This window comes from Panthera uncia, chromosome B1 (assembly GCF_023721935.1).
Source record: "Panthera uncia isolate 11264 chromosome B1, Puncia_PCG_1.0, whole genome shotgun sequence".
NCBI classification, from domain to species: domain Eukaryota; kingdom Metazoa; phylum Chordata; class Mammalia; order Carnivora; family Felidae; genus Panthera; species Panthera uncia.
In genome coordinates, this window is record NC_064811.1 from 905,380 (window position 1) to 919,409 (window position 14,030).

At 63.4% G+C, this 14,030-nt stretch overlaps 1 protein-coding gene across 3 annotated transcripts in view; it reads right to left on the bottom strand.

The window, feature by feature from the left end:
• SLBP (stem-loop binding protein) overlaps positions 1-14,030 on the bottom strand; it is a 76,562-nt gene that overhangs the window by 26,012 nt on the left and 36,520 nt on the right. For 2 of the 3 annotated variants that reach the window (XM_049630153.1, XM_049630152.1), the window contains one exon: positions 7,658-7,942. The exons of the other annotated variant lie outside the window; for it this stretch is intronic. In XM_049630153.1, the coding sequence (XP_049486110.1) occupies positions 7,673-7,942 (270 nt within the window). In that variant the 3' untranslated portion in view covers positions 7,658-7,672. Of the gene's footprint in view, positions 1-7,657; positions 7,943-14,030 lie in introns of those variants that run through there. 3 annotated transcript variants of the gene reach the window in all.

Genomic DNA, 14,030 nt, shown 5'->3' on the forward strand with positions numbered 1-14,030 from the left:
TCCGCACGGCTCGCAGACTCATCAGGTGGGTCAGAGGGTCTTTCGCTCAGGTCTGTTGTCCGGCTCACGCATGGCTGCTCTTATTATCTCCTTCCTTTTTTCCCCTTTGGGTTCATTCTTTCATTGCCCAAATCCAGGGGTCAGCAAACAAGTGTGCGGACGAAATCAGAGGAGGAAGAGGGAAGGACAGACACCACCTGCGGTCCTCAAAATCCGAAATATTTACAATCTGGCCCTTTCCAGGACGTTTGCTGACCTCTGCCTCACGGTTAAACTGGAAGCTTGGCTGATTTTCCACGTTTATTTTTTCCACCATAATCACGGAGGTTACGAATGCCCTTCTTTTTATAACTTGAGATATATTCGACAGGTTTCAATATGGGCCATTTTCATGAGCATGCGTCTAAGTATTTTGTAACTTGAACTATGGCTTTTTCCTTGGCCTGTGAGTTACATAGAGTGCATTTTTAATTTCCTAAACGCATGAGGTTTTGTTGGCTCTCTCGTTGTTATTGAGGTGTGGCAAGAAAACATGGTCTGTGTGCCACCAGGTCCTTGAAATATATTGACATTCTCTTCTGGCCTATTAGTGGTCGATTTCCTGCAGCTGCCGTGTGTGCCTGGCATCGATGCAATCCCCCTTGTTAGAGGTACATCCCACAGACGTCCACTGACAGCCAGAGCTCACTGACCAGGGTGATCACATCTTGTGTCTGGTTTCCTTCTGGGTCTACTTAACCAGAGAGAGGGGCATCAACTCACAGCAGAATGTCGGATTTGTGAGTTTCTGCTTGTAATTGTGTGAGCTTTGGCTGTAGCGTGTAACTTCTGGAAATAGCTAAACGTGTAGGCGTCCCTCGCGCTCATTGCAAATTTTAGTCTATTTCCATTCAGAGCTTACGAGGACCCCGTCCCACCTGCCCCTCGCTCTGTGTGCTCCAGCCCCTGGCCTCCCGGCTGCCCTCGAGCACCCAGGAGTGCTCTGGCCTGGGGGCTTCTGCAGGGCCGAACATACACCCCAGGCACCCTCCCCTCCCCTCCCCACTCCACTCCCTGACCTGCGCCCGCACCCTCGGCCAGGGACCATTCATCCGCCAAGTGAGCGAGCGTGTGGGCTCCCGAGACCTGGGTCTCTGATATTTCTACAGAGGGGTCTGCCTCTGCCCGCCAGGGCAGGTGTCAGGAGGCCACTGGGGCCAGCATGGGGTTCGGGACCCTCCAGGGACGCCCCTTACACCCAGAGGCCAAACAGGCCGGGAGCTAAAGCCAGTGCTCTCACAGCAGATGAGACCTTTGACTGGCCCACTGGGCAGAGGACACGCTGGGGGACACGCTGGGGGACACGCTGGGGGAAGGGCGAAGACTGCAGACACCCCACCCCAGGCCACCACTGCCCTTTACCATTTGGCTACAGCCTGGAGGGGGGCCAGTGGTCTCAGCCTGGGCACTGGCACTCAGGCACAGGAGGCCAGAGAAAACCCATGTCGGGGACAAGGGGCGAGGAAGGCAGGCTGTCCCTGCAGACCCCGGCATCGCCCACCGCGGCTGAGGCCCCAGTCTGCGCCCCCCTCCCTCAGAGCCACCCCAGCCGCCCGGTGGAGGGAACTGCAGGCAGGCGCACAGTCAGCGGGGACGGCGGCCACGGAAGGCCCAGGCCCAGGCCAGCAGAGAGAGGGGGGCTGGTGACGTGGGCGGGGGTCCTAGGGCCGGCCCATCCCCAAGGGGCTGCCTTCCCTGGACCTGGTCTGCAGAGGTCCCTCAGCAGGGACATTGGGGCCACAGCAGGGAGGGGGCAGCCCAAGGCTGGGGCCAACCCCCCCTGTGGGGGTCTCCGGGAGAGTGATGGCTGAAGGCAGGATAGGGCTATGGGGAGCCTGGGCTGTGAGGGCAAGTGGAGGGGTCTGTCCCATTCCCACCCCCAGCCTCAGCCCCCTTCCTGTCCGGAGCCCACCAGTGCCCCCTGCCCTGGGAGGCCCGGGGTGGGGGTGGCCCAGGAGAGGGGACGGGGTCTGGGGGGAGAGCAGGAGCCCCAGGTGGGGGCAGGGAACTGTCTGGAGCAGCCCAGCCTCCAGGTGGAAGAGGTAGCTTTGGAGATCCGCAGCCCAAGCCCTGTCACCTGAGACCCGGACCCCTGCCCACTCCCCAGAGCCACGGTGTCCAGCCCTCTAGCCACCGCTGCCCGGGTAGGGGCTGCCCCAACCCAGAGGACCCTGCCGAGGACAGAGTGCTGAGGCAGATGCTGAGGATGGGCCCCAAAGGCTGGGCTGCGCTGCAGGCCTCCTCCCAGGCCTCCCGCCTCGCCCCGTCCCGGGTCCCCAGGAAAGGCCGTCAGCAACGTCAGGCCCGCCCGTGGGTGAGAAAGTGGCTTCAGTAAAAAACAAAACTGCAGGAGCTCCCCCCTGTGTGTGCAGGCCCTGCGCCCAGGGCCCCAGGGCAGGGTAAGGGCCCCAGGCAGCCACCGGCCCTCCCACACCCACAGCTGGTGGAAGTGAGACCCTGACAGAGACAGGCGGGCTCTTAATCCCGCCCCCTAAGCGGGGTGTGGGACACCTGAGTGGGGGGGTGGGGGCAGGATGTGCAGAATGGGGGTGGGGAATGGGTGGAGAAGGCAGCCAGAAGCAAGCTCCAGTAGAGGGGGAGGGGACGGGAAGCCCAAGAGAAGCAGGTGAGGTCTCAGAGAGGAGGCCACCCGGCCCCAGAGGGAGCAGCCAGGACAGGCTGGGACAGGACGGGGGAAGGCAGAGGGGGAGGGAGGGAGAGGGAGGCCGCAGGGCCCAGGGCAGCCTCAGGGCTGCTCCATATCCAGGAGGGGCTGAGGGCACCATCTAAAGGTCGGGAGGGGCGGGTCAAGTTCACAGTCGGTGCCCAGTCCCTTGCCCCCACCTACCCAGGAGAGCAGGCCCTCTGCTCGGTGGGGGCGCAGAGCAAGCTGTCTGATCATGAGAACAGGTGGGACGTGCTCCAGCCCCAGACGAGGGGCTGCTCCCAGGGGACTGAGCTGGGGACGCCTCCCTAAGCCTGCTCACCGTCCGGCAGGAGAGGACACAGGACGGTCACCACCAGGGACGGCAAGGATCCTCCAGGGCACAGGGGTGAGGGGTCCTCAGAGGGAGCTGTGTCCTCTGGGCCCCTCATCTACCAGTAGGGTTCACAGGAGTCCACACTCCTGCCACCACACAGCCAGGACTTCCTTGGCCTGGCCTGACCCCTGTGACACAGGCCCCCACTGTGCTGGCCCTTCCCACCACCCCCCACCAGCTCCCCACTGCCTCCCACCAGCTCCCTAGTGCCCCCCACTAGCTCCCTACGCCCCCCCCTTCCCCCCCCCCCCCCCCCCCCCCCCCCGCTCCCCACTGCCCCCACTGCAAAACCAGCCACTGACATGGTGTAGGCCCTCTCCCGGCCACCTGGATGTGAGGAGCCCGCCCCCCACCAACCCGCCACCTGCCCAGAGTCCTCAGGTCTGGGAGGCCAGCTGGGCCTGCTCCCACCCACAGTGCCTGCCCTCTCTGATCCTCTCCTGCTCTTTCCCACCAGGCCAGGATCCCCATCCAGCTGCGGCCAAGGAGTCATCCTGGGAGGGCTCTCCAGTCAGCTGACACCACCTCCAGGATGTCCCCCAAGGCCCCTGCCCATCTCCCCCCACCCCTGTTTCTGCCCAGGCTGCCCCATCCCAGAGGCCATCAGTGACCTGTAGGCCCCACAGCACCGTGACCCGGGCTCTGTCAGCACAGGGACCTTGCCCCACACCCAGCCATCTGGTAGCGTCACCCACCCCCACCCCACCCCCGCCACGGGATCCACAGGTCAACCCCAGAGCAGAGTGCCGAGTGGGAACCATCAGCTTTATGCAGGTAAGCGCATGGAGCCTAACTCCAGAAATTCACCCCAAAGCACAGCCTCGCAGCGTAGAATCTGGCAGATGTGCTGGAAATCCAATGCGGGGGTCCCAGGACCCGAATCGTGTGCCCCCCAAGGGCCTGCCTGCAGATCCCGGAGGCTCTTTGGGCCCCTCCACCCCATCAGTGGCCAGGCGGAGGCTCCGGGGACGCTGGTGACACTTTTAGGCACCAGCAGGACCCCAAAGGCTCCTTTGCACTTCAGGTGGCCTGCTGGCTATGGTCCGACTCCAGACCCACGCTCAGCCCGTGCGCTCTGGGAGGGGAGCAGCTTCGGCCCCACCCAGACGCCACTGCGGCCCCGCCTGCTGCTGACCAAAGGCGCCCCGCACCGCAGAGCAAAGGGCTCTGTGCACCCGGATCTTTCATTCTTCCTCTTCAGGTTAAACCCGGAACGCTCCAGAAAGCCCCGCCGTGCCGGCGACACCCCGCGTGGGCCCAGGCGCCATTTCTTTTTAAGCTCCGCAGTGGCTGAGAGCCACTCACGGGACAGGCTCTCCACACCCGCCTGACGCCGGCCACAGGGCACGTGCTGAATGCTGCCCTCTGCAGGGACGCGGTCGCCGCTCCCGCAGGAGTCCAGCCCGTGAGCTCCAGGACAGAGCGGTGCCCCTCTGGAAGTCTCAGGGCCCCTCAGACTACAGCCTAGATTCTAGGAAGAGAAAGTTCTCTGACACCCTCAGAGAAGCCATCATGGCCACTGCAGACTTCTGCAAATCAACGTGTCAGACCTGGTGCTGCCGATCTGCCCACGTGGCCAGAGGTCAGCGCAGGGCGGGCCTGAAGGACTGGCCGTGGGGCCCTGCCCCCCATCGTGCAGGGAAGGGGCTGGCGAGCAGTTCCCCCAACCCTCGTCCTGCTCCGGGCTCTGGCGCTCGGCCTCAGGAAGGCCAATCCGGGGAAACACACTTCCCAGCTTCACACACCTTCGATGTGCAGTCCACGGCAGTTAAGGTGGCTTCCGCGAATGACTGTGACCTGGGAACGTTTTCTCAGGGGGACAAAAATCAAGAAAATGTCTCCGATGATCGTTAACGTTTTCTCTATCACAAACTCCTTCCTCTTACCCAGAGTTCCTGAGCTCAGGGACTTCGGTAGGAATCCCTGATCTTATTAAATTAGGAATGAAAACTAAGAGACACCCCTCCGTCCTGTGCTACCCCAGACCCACGGGCCTGACGCCTGACTGCTTTAAACCAGGAAATAAACGCGTGTAACGCAAGGCCTTTTACTAAAGTCACAGAGCAGGCGCTGCCAGGACCACGGTCCTCCCGGCCCGGCCAGAAGCTCCTCAGCGCAGAGACCGCCGACGGCCGCTCGGAAGGGCAGGCGGGACGCTGGAGGCGGCAGGCTGGCCGTTCGGCACCCACGGACGACAGCGCCCAGCAGCGGGGCCGGGCCTCCGGCGCCTTCACGGCAGGCCTTTTACCGAAGGACACACACCCGCACCGGGGTCCGCACGCGGGCTCCCGCTTGATGAGAATTCAAAGTACAGCCCCTTTCTCCAGAACTGTAAAAGCCATAAAACTCCAAAATACTTCTTTAGGAAAGGCTGGACCCGAATCACACGTCACGTTCCACACGCCGGGAAGACACGAGGAGGCGGCCCCCCGACACCCAACCCGCCCGCCCCGGGGTCAGTGGCTCTGGATGTGCCCCAGGTCTAGCTCTCAGCAGTCGGGAGAGAAGACGCCCTCCTCCCCCGCGCTGTCCCAGTCGTGGGGTCTCTGTCGCTCCTGCCCTCACCCTCAGCGGCCATCGGCTCCCGAGGGGCCCACGGGCAGGGGCTGACGTGGCGGGGCCTGGGCACATGCTGCGTGGGCCGGCGGGCATAACGTTGCCCATGAGGCCGCATGGGTCGTACGGGGAGGACACGGCCTCTCCCCTAGGGTGTCATCTTCTTCAAAATCAAGGGAGCAAAGGTGTTTTGAATTTTTTAAAGTCTGCAACATTAAAGATACGGGCTGGGGTGCCTGGGTGGCCCAGTCGGTTAAGTGTCCGACTTCACCTCAGGCCATGATCTCGCGGTCTGTGAGTTCGAGCCCCGTGTCGGGCTCTGTGCTGACCGCTCGGAGCCTGGAGCCTGCTCCGGATTGTGTCTCCCTTTCTCTCTGTCCCTCCCCCACTCGTCCTTGCCCCTCTCTCTCAAGGATGAATAAACGTTAAAAAAATGTTTAAAGAAAAGAAAAGAGAAAAGATACAGGCGTAAAGCATTTCCAGGGGGTTACGCAGGAGGCAGCATCCCACCGGCCCGGAAATGGGCGTCCAAGTTCACATAAAGTATCCGTGGTCCCCTGTGCGCCAGTCACACACCACACTCAAGCCTGCCCCACTCTGCAGGCCCCCAGTGGCTGAGCCAGGGTGCTGTCCCGCTGAGACCCGACTCCCTGGTGGGGGGGGGGGGGGGCGGGCGAGGGGGGGGGGGTCGATTCTTCCCCAAGCCATTCAAGACAGAGGCTCCCAGGGCAATCTCCCCTCAACTGCAAACTGAGCCCCGTCCACTCGGTGGCACCTGTCCTCGGCCGTCCCACAGAGTCTAAGACCCAGCAGACGCACCCCAACCGTGCGTAGGGCTCCTGATCCAGGGCTGGGCAGAGGGAGTGTGCTGGCTCCCCCACTCTACCTCCTGACCACTCGTGGCACCACCACCGCCCTGTCCCCCTTGATACTGAGCCCCGGCCCTGACCCTGAACTCCTGGTCCTGAACCTGTGCGTCGCCTGCCACGTGCTCACCCCTCTGCCGGAGCAGCGCCCCCCCCCGGCCCCACCTGCTAGGCATGACCTCGGTGACCGGGCGGTCAGCCTCCCCTCCGGGGCCACAGACACACTGTCCCGGACAGGTGTCACCACGTGGTTCGGGGCTTCTACAGGCCCCCCGCACACGGGCACCTACAGGGCCCAGAACCCACGCCAGCCGGGCCAGCACCACAAACCTTCCCGAGCGACCGCCTGGCCCGAAACAGGCTGTCTCCCTCTTTGGCGGGAGGACTTCTTAGAAAGAGTTCCACGGGGAACCCGAGTACATGAGCACTTCCCCCTTAGAACAGACTCCCTCTTGGTTTTTGTTGTGTTTTGTTTTTTTCAGTTTTGTCTTGTTTTTTTTTTTTTTTCAATTTTTTTTTCAATATTTATTTATTTATTTTTTTTATTTTTTTTTCAACGTTTTTTATTTATTTTTGGGACAGAGAGAGACACAGCATGAACGGGGGAGGGGCAGAGAGAGAGGGAGACACAGAATCGGAAACAGGCTCCAGGCTCCGAGCCATCAGCCCAGAGCCTGACGCGGGGCTCGAACTCACGGACCGCGAGATCGTGACCTGGCTGAACTCGGACGCTTAACCGACTGTGCCACCCAGGCGCCCCTTCAATATTTATTTTTGAGAGAGACAGAGAGAGAGAACAAGTGGGGAGAGGCAGAGACAGAGGGAGACACAGAATCGGAAGCAGGCTCCGGGCTCCACGCTGTCAGCTCAGAGCCCGACGTGGGGCTCGAACTCACAAACCGTGAGACCACACCCTGAGCCAATCAGGAAGTGGACACTTAACCGACTGAGGCACCCAGCGTCCCCAGAGTCCCTCCTTGAAAGCAGCCCTTTTAAAGGAAATTATGTGGCTGTATAAGACAGTCGGCCTCACTCTTCCGGTTGTTCTAATAGTAAGCCACTGAGAAACGATTGATCCAAACCTTTAAAGATACAACTGGCCACACATCTTGGTCACAAAACATGGATTCATGAAGTAATTTCTTTATTCAAATCAAGGGGGACTTGATTTCACGCCTCTCTGCAAGCCACGTGGCCCACCTCGAGGCCACGGCTGGTCTCTGCAGGCCGGCGGGACAGGGCCACAGACGGGCGGCGGCCCCTCGCCTCCGCTGCCGTGCTGGCTCCCGCCCCTGCCTTGGTCCACGCGTGGACGGCGCTGGCCCCACAGCACACACGCAAGCTAGCAGGAGCGTCCCCGGGGCAGTGACGAGACGGGGGCAGGAGAGCCGCTGTGGAGAGGTCCTCCGTCGCCGGGGCACGAGCCCATCTACACGCCATCTGTGAAAGAGACGTGGTGGCCGCCACACAAAAGAGCACGAGCAGAGCAGTGAATCTACACTCGGCATCAGCCACGTGGCCCGAGAAGGGGCGTCACCACCACCTCTCCCGGAGGCGGGCCTTGGCATGTGGCTGAAGACGGCAGAGAGGAAACCAGGGTCTGAGGCCAACTCGGACCTGGCCCGGGGCCACACTGACATGTGCGACCCTTATCACTGGACAGGCCTGCTTCTGGACCATCACTCGGTTTCCTATTACCTGCATCTAAGCAGACGAACATAAAATATTTTTTCAAGGGGCGCCTGGGTGGCTCAGTTGGTTAAGTGTCTGGCTTCGGCTCAGGTCGTGATCTCACGGTTTGTGAGTTCGAGCCCCACGTCGGGCTCTGTGCTGCAGCTGCTTCAGATTCTGTGTCTCCCTCTCTCTCTGCCCCTCCTCCACTCACGCTCTGTTTCTCTCTTTCTCTCTCTGTCTCTCTCTCAAAAATAAACATTAAAAAATAAATAAGTAAATAAATAAACAAACATTAATTTTTTTTTCCAAACCCAAAGGTCAAGACTCGGAGCTGTAAGTCCGATTTTGAGTTATAAGTCCTTCAACTAGTGTGCCATCTGTGGGGATGCACCCACAGACAGGCCCCGACTTCCTGCCCGGCAAGAGCACCCCCCCCCCCACATCATGTCTCCACCACCCCAAGCCGAGGTCACCAGCTACAGCTGAGCTGGTGAGACTCTGCAGGGAAAACAGAAACGCCCCTGTGAGCCATCCCAAATTCCTTCAGCGAGGATCCAGGGCCTGGCCCACGCCCGGTGCACCGGCTGAGGCAACAGGCCATAATCCGAGCCACAGCACACAGATCTGCGCTCCTGCAAAGCACGGCCCCAGCTACGTGTGCGAAGCTCACGGCGTCTGTGCTGGACCAAAGCAGGCCCTGTCCACGGGGTCCCAGCCCTCCCAGAAGGCCGGAGCTGAGCAGGAGCCCCGGGGCGGGGCGGGGGTCTGGAACCCAGCACTCACACGCACTTGGCCGTGGGGCCAATGTGACGAACTCCAGTGCCTCCCTCAGACGGCAAAGGGAGAAGGCCGGCCTAGCCGAGGCCACCGAGGCCTGTGGGGTTCATGATGTCCCCGCCACAGGTCGGGGCAGAGATGGTCGGAGGTGAGGGTGTGCGTGTGCACAGGCCGGCACACGCGTGTGCAGGAGTGTGTCTGTGTGTGTTGGGTGAGGGAGCTGTAATAAGGAGGCCTCACTGGAGACACAATTGGATCCCTAGACCCCCCCCACCCCCCACGTCTGGGCCAGCGCCTCTCCCAGCCTTGCACAAGAGTGGGACACTGAGCCCGGGGGCCCTGCCTGTGCTCGCAGCCTGGCCAGGAGGGGGCTGGCCGCGTTCCCTGTGGAGCCCGACCCCAAAGGAAACCCGGAGAGATGCAGACACGGGGCTCCAGGCAGGCGGGAAACCCAGCTCACCCCCCAAAAGCTCAGGCCAAAGGGCCGCAAGACAGAGCCTCTGGTGGGAAACCAGGAGACGTGCAAATGTCCCAGCAAATGTCCCAGGTGCCCAGGCGCACGTGAACACGGAGACAGGCCGGCGGTCCGGAGGGAAGGCAGTGCAGGAGGAAGAATCACCCCCAGACCCAAGGCTCCGCCCCCAAAATAAGACAGAAGGTAAACAGAGAAACAGGAAATGTGAGGGTCAGCAGGGGCCCAATCTCAGAGTGGGGGACACCGGGGACGCCAGGGACCTCTGCGCCACCAATCGGCCCCGGATAATCCAGGAAGCCCCCCACACAGCCCCCGGCAGAGCCCGGAGCCCCGGCACCGGTCTGTCACCCAGAAACCCCAGAGAGGAAGCAGGGGGCCCAGCGCTCGGCCCTGAAGGCATCCAGAGTCTGAAAGAAGCTGTTCCCACGGATTCAGCGCCACGGAGACAAGACAGAAGACCCTTTCGGATTCACAAGGTCCCGAACCACACCCTCCTGGCAGCCCCTCTCAAGAAGCAGCTCCATTGAACAGACACGGTGGGACCCTGGAGGGACGCTGGCAGCCAGACCTCGCCAGAGGTCGGACCACGGGGCGCCTCCCACCCCCCGCATCCCACCGTTCACAGAGCACCTGCTGGGCTGCTGGGGGAGGGGCGGGGGGGGCAGCCTGTGGGGATGCCCTTGTCACGACTCAAATATCCATGCTGACCCCGCAGGAGAAGGCCATGGTGGGCCTGATGGGTGGGCTCCCACAACCTTCCCCTACCTCACGCCCGGGGCTGCCACACTCCTGGTGCCTCAGCCACCCGGGCCCTACAGGTCCCACCCCGAGCCTCACCTGGTGCCCACACCTGACCCCTGACCCTGGTGCCCACTTCTGACCCTAGGATCCACTCCTGACCCCAGTGCCCACATCTGACCCCTGACCCCAGTGCCCACACCTGACCTCTCACTCTGGCATCCACACCTGACCCCAGTGGCCACACCTAACCCCTGACCAATGCCCACACCTGACCTCTGACCCCAATGCCCACACCTGACCTCTGACCCTGGTGCCCACACCTGACCCCAGCACCCACAACTGACCCCTGACCCCAGGGCCCACACCTGACCCCGGCACTGACTCTCTCAGAAATGGGGAGCAGAGTGTGACCCCCGAGGCTTAGCGGCCCCCCGGCTATCGCCACACGGCACTGCCACCACCTCTGCCCACGGCTTCCACGTGCATCACCTTCCACCTACAGGTAAGTAACAAAACAGGAGAACGACCGAGTTGCGAAATGTTAACGCAGAGTCGATGAGACGAACCTCCTATAAAACAGTCGGTCCGACTTCGGGGAAGGCGACAGCAGAAACGATAAAAGAGCGGGTACCAGCCGCTCCGTCCGTGACCCTGACGCGTGTGGACGAGAACAGGCCCGACAAGACGGAAGGTCAGCCCGGGAGGCCCGCGGCAGTGGAGGGCTCCCTGGCGAGGCGCGGCCCCCTCACCCCGAACACCGGCGGGCGACGGGGGAGCGCCCCCCACCGCCATCACCCTCCGCCTCCGACGGGACGCCAGGGGCTGGGCCCGCAGCTGAGTCCGGCAGGGAGTCTACACGGATCCCGCGGCAGGGAGCCACGCGACGCGGAGCAGCCGTCATCACACCGCAGGCGGCTGAAGATCTTCTCTCGGCCACAAAAGCTTCCGAAAGCCGTGAAAACACGGTTCACAAAAACCGGTACCTGTTGCCGGACTCCGCCAGCACCGTGGCTAACTTGCTCACTTCCAGTAACGACATCTTAATTTCAACTTTGAAACACAGGTTTGCCAATGAAAATAGAAAATCCTACACGTTTCCCGTGCAAGCAATCGCTCACCAAGAGTGAGGACTCGGGAGCAGCAGTGCCTCCACGTGGACCAGGGCCAGCTGTCCCGCTCTCTGCTCTCTGCAGACGCGGGCGCCGTTCTGACACCCGCTGCGCTTAGTGCAGATGCCGGAGGCTGAGGGCTCCGCCTCACGAGACCCCCCTCCTCAGATGCCTCCTGAGCCTCCTACCGACCAGCTGCGAACCGGGGTTCCCGTTACCGCCTCCCCGGGCCCCGTGGTCGGCCAGCGTGGCTCGCGGGACTCGGGAAAGCACCTCGCTTCAGGCACAGGGGCTGGCGGAAGCCCGGGGCGGGCCGGGCGGAGCTCTAGGACCGGGGCGCGGGCCACGGCGACGCACCGACCAAGGGAAGCGTTTTGGAGAGACCCACAGGCTTCCCGCGTCCTGGGCTTCGCTCCTCGGCGACGCCGTGCCGCGCCTGGCCCGACCCTGCAGCCCGCCCTCTGCGTGTAGCTGGGCCGGCCCACCCGACCGCTGAGCCCCATTCCGCCCTGTCCTGCACGCCGGCCCCCTGTACAGATGGGTTGCCACGGCTGTCCCACCCCCAGGAGGGCAGGGGACGCGAGAACCACAGGGACACGTGGGACCAGGATCCCGACACGCACACCTGCCCGCGCAGCAGGTGTGTGTACAGGTGTGTGCTCAGGCGCGCGCGCGCACGCACGCACGCACACGCACAAGGGGCTGAGGGCGACTCACACCTGCCAGGCCCGGCAGGTGGCGTGGCCACAGGTGCTAGTGCTGGGGACGCAGCCACCTCAACCCAGCGAAGCCCAAAGCGCCCTCCCGGGCTGCCCACCTCCTGCCGAGGGGCAGAGATCACCACGCCAGAGGAAACCAGCGTCACAGCACAGCCTGCGGCTGGCTGCCAGATCGCACGGCAGAACCTCCCCGAGCCACCAGCTTTCGCCGCGGGGGCGCCCCAGGCCACAGAACTGCCCCGAGCGGTCGGATCTCACCCCAAGCTGCGGGCGGTGCCAGTGGGGCGAGCACACCGCACCGGAGACGAGCCTCACCCCTCTCACTGCAGAAAGTCCAGCGAGTGCCCTCCTGTCACCTGCCCCTCGCCCGGATGAGCCCGGCCACCGGCCCGGCTGCGGGGTGGACGAGGGGGTGCTGCGGGTCAAGAGCAGGGACGTGCCCGCTTCTGCCGGGTGCCGTGACGGGGTCGGAGCGCAGGGCCCTACGGGTCGCCAAGGGGGGCCGAGGTGCCCTCACTGCCAGCCACGAAGCCGCTGCCGGGGGAAAATAGCTGGGGCACCGTGGGCGAGGTAGGGCGGCCCCGGGGAGGGCATGGCCTGGCAATGTGGCGCTCCCCGGACAGGCTGGCACCGGGCTTTCCCGCGGCAGGCGCTCCCACCACCGTGGCGTCACCTCTTGGACCCCAGAGCCCAGACGCTGGAGCCGCAGGGCACCACGGTGCACGGCGGGCGCGTCTGCTCGTCCGGCCCCAACAGGAGCGGCGGTGTCGCCTGGCAGCGGTGCCGAGAATGGCCCTGCGCCGTCCTGGGACCTAAGGCGCCGACTGCACCCAGGCCTCCGTCAGGGCCACGTGTGCCCACGGCCGCCTGACTTCCAGCAGCCCGTCCTCCACTCAAGACCTCCACAGAAGCCACAGAGACAGGGGAGCAGGACACAAGGCAGGTTCTCTGCCCTGCCGAGGCCCCTGACCACTGAGGGGGGACGGGACGCGGCCTGACACAAAGCCTCACGCCTTGCGGGGACGTGGCGGCACCCTGGTCAGCACCGGCCGCGCCCGCGCTCCCCGCTCAGGTCGGCCGCGGAGCCCACGGGCCACGTCTTCCGGGAAGACGTGAACAGCGCCACACGCGCTGGCCCACGGCCAGTTTCCCGGAGGGCGCTGGGCCTGGGAGGTGCCGGTGCCAGCGAGGCGGGCTGGCCCCACCCTCTGTCTCGGGGCCACCAAGCTCCGTGTCCTGGCTGCGATCTGCCCCGTGGAGTGTGAGGGGCCCCCTGGCGAGCCTCTACTGCTCTGCCTCCGCCGACTCTCCCAGCCCAGCCCCAGGGGTGCCGCGCCCGCAACCTGGGGGCTGCACACGGGCCACCGCCATCTGGCTGGGCCCCCGGGCAAGCCCCCGATGCTGTGGGGACACAGAACCATCTTGCGGGGGTCCAGGAGCGGCGCCGCTCGATTTTTTCTGACTTTCTGCTTTGGTTGCCTTTCAACCTGCACCAGCACGTAACCTCGATTACGCCCAGCTTCCTAAGGGGTCATGTCCTGTGACTTCCAAACAGAGATACAATCAGAAGGAAATCTCCGGTTGCTTCCCACAAGGGACAAAGTTACCTCGTGACTCAGAAAGAAGACACTCGTCAGCAGTCCGGCTGGGCAGAGACAGACGGCCGCCCCGGGGCCTCGGCCCCCCAGCAGGGCTGCGTGAAGCTGGTGGGACCTGGCCCAGGCGAGCGGACCAGGTGACCGGAGTTCTCCAAGCCTGAGACACGGTCAGACCCACGATGAGGAAGCAGCCCCGAAACGACCAGGAAACTCCGTCAACACACAAGCCACTCACACCATCAGGGATCCGTACTTGTCTCTCAGCAGCTGCAAATCCTCCCCACAGACCGGCAGCACCCCCACAGTCCCCCCAGGGGCCCCCATGGTCACCCCCGGTCTACCCACAGCCCCCACCATCCCCCGCAGTCCCCCCACGGCCCTCCCACAGTCCTCCCACAGCCCGACAGTCCTCACGGCTCACACCACCCCCCCCCC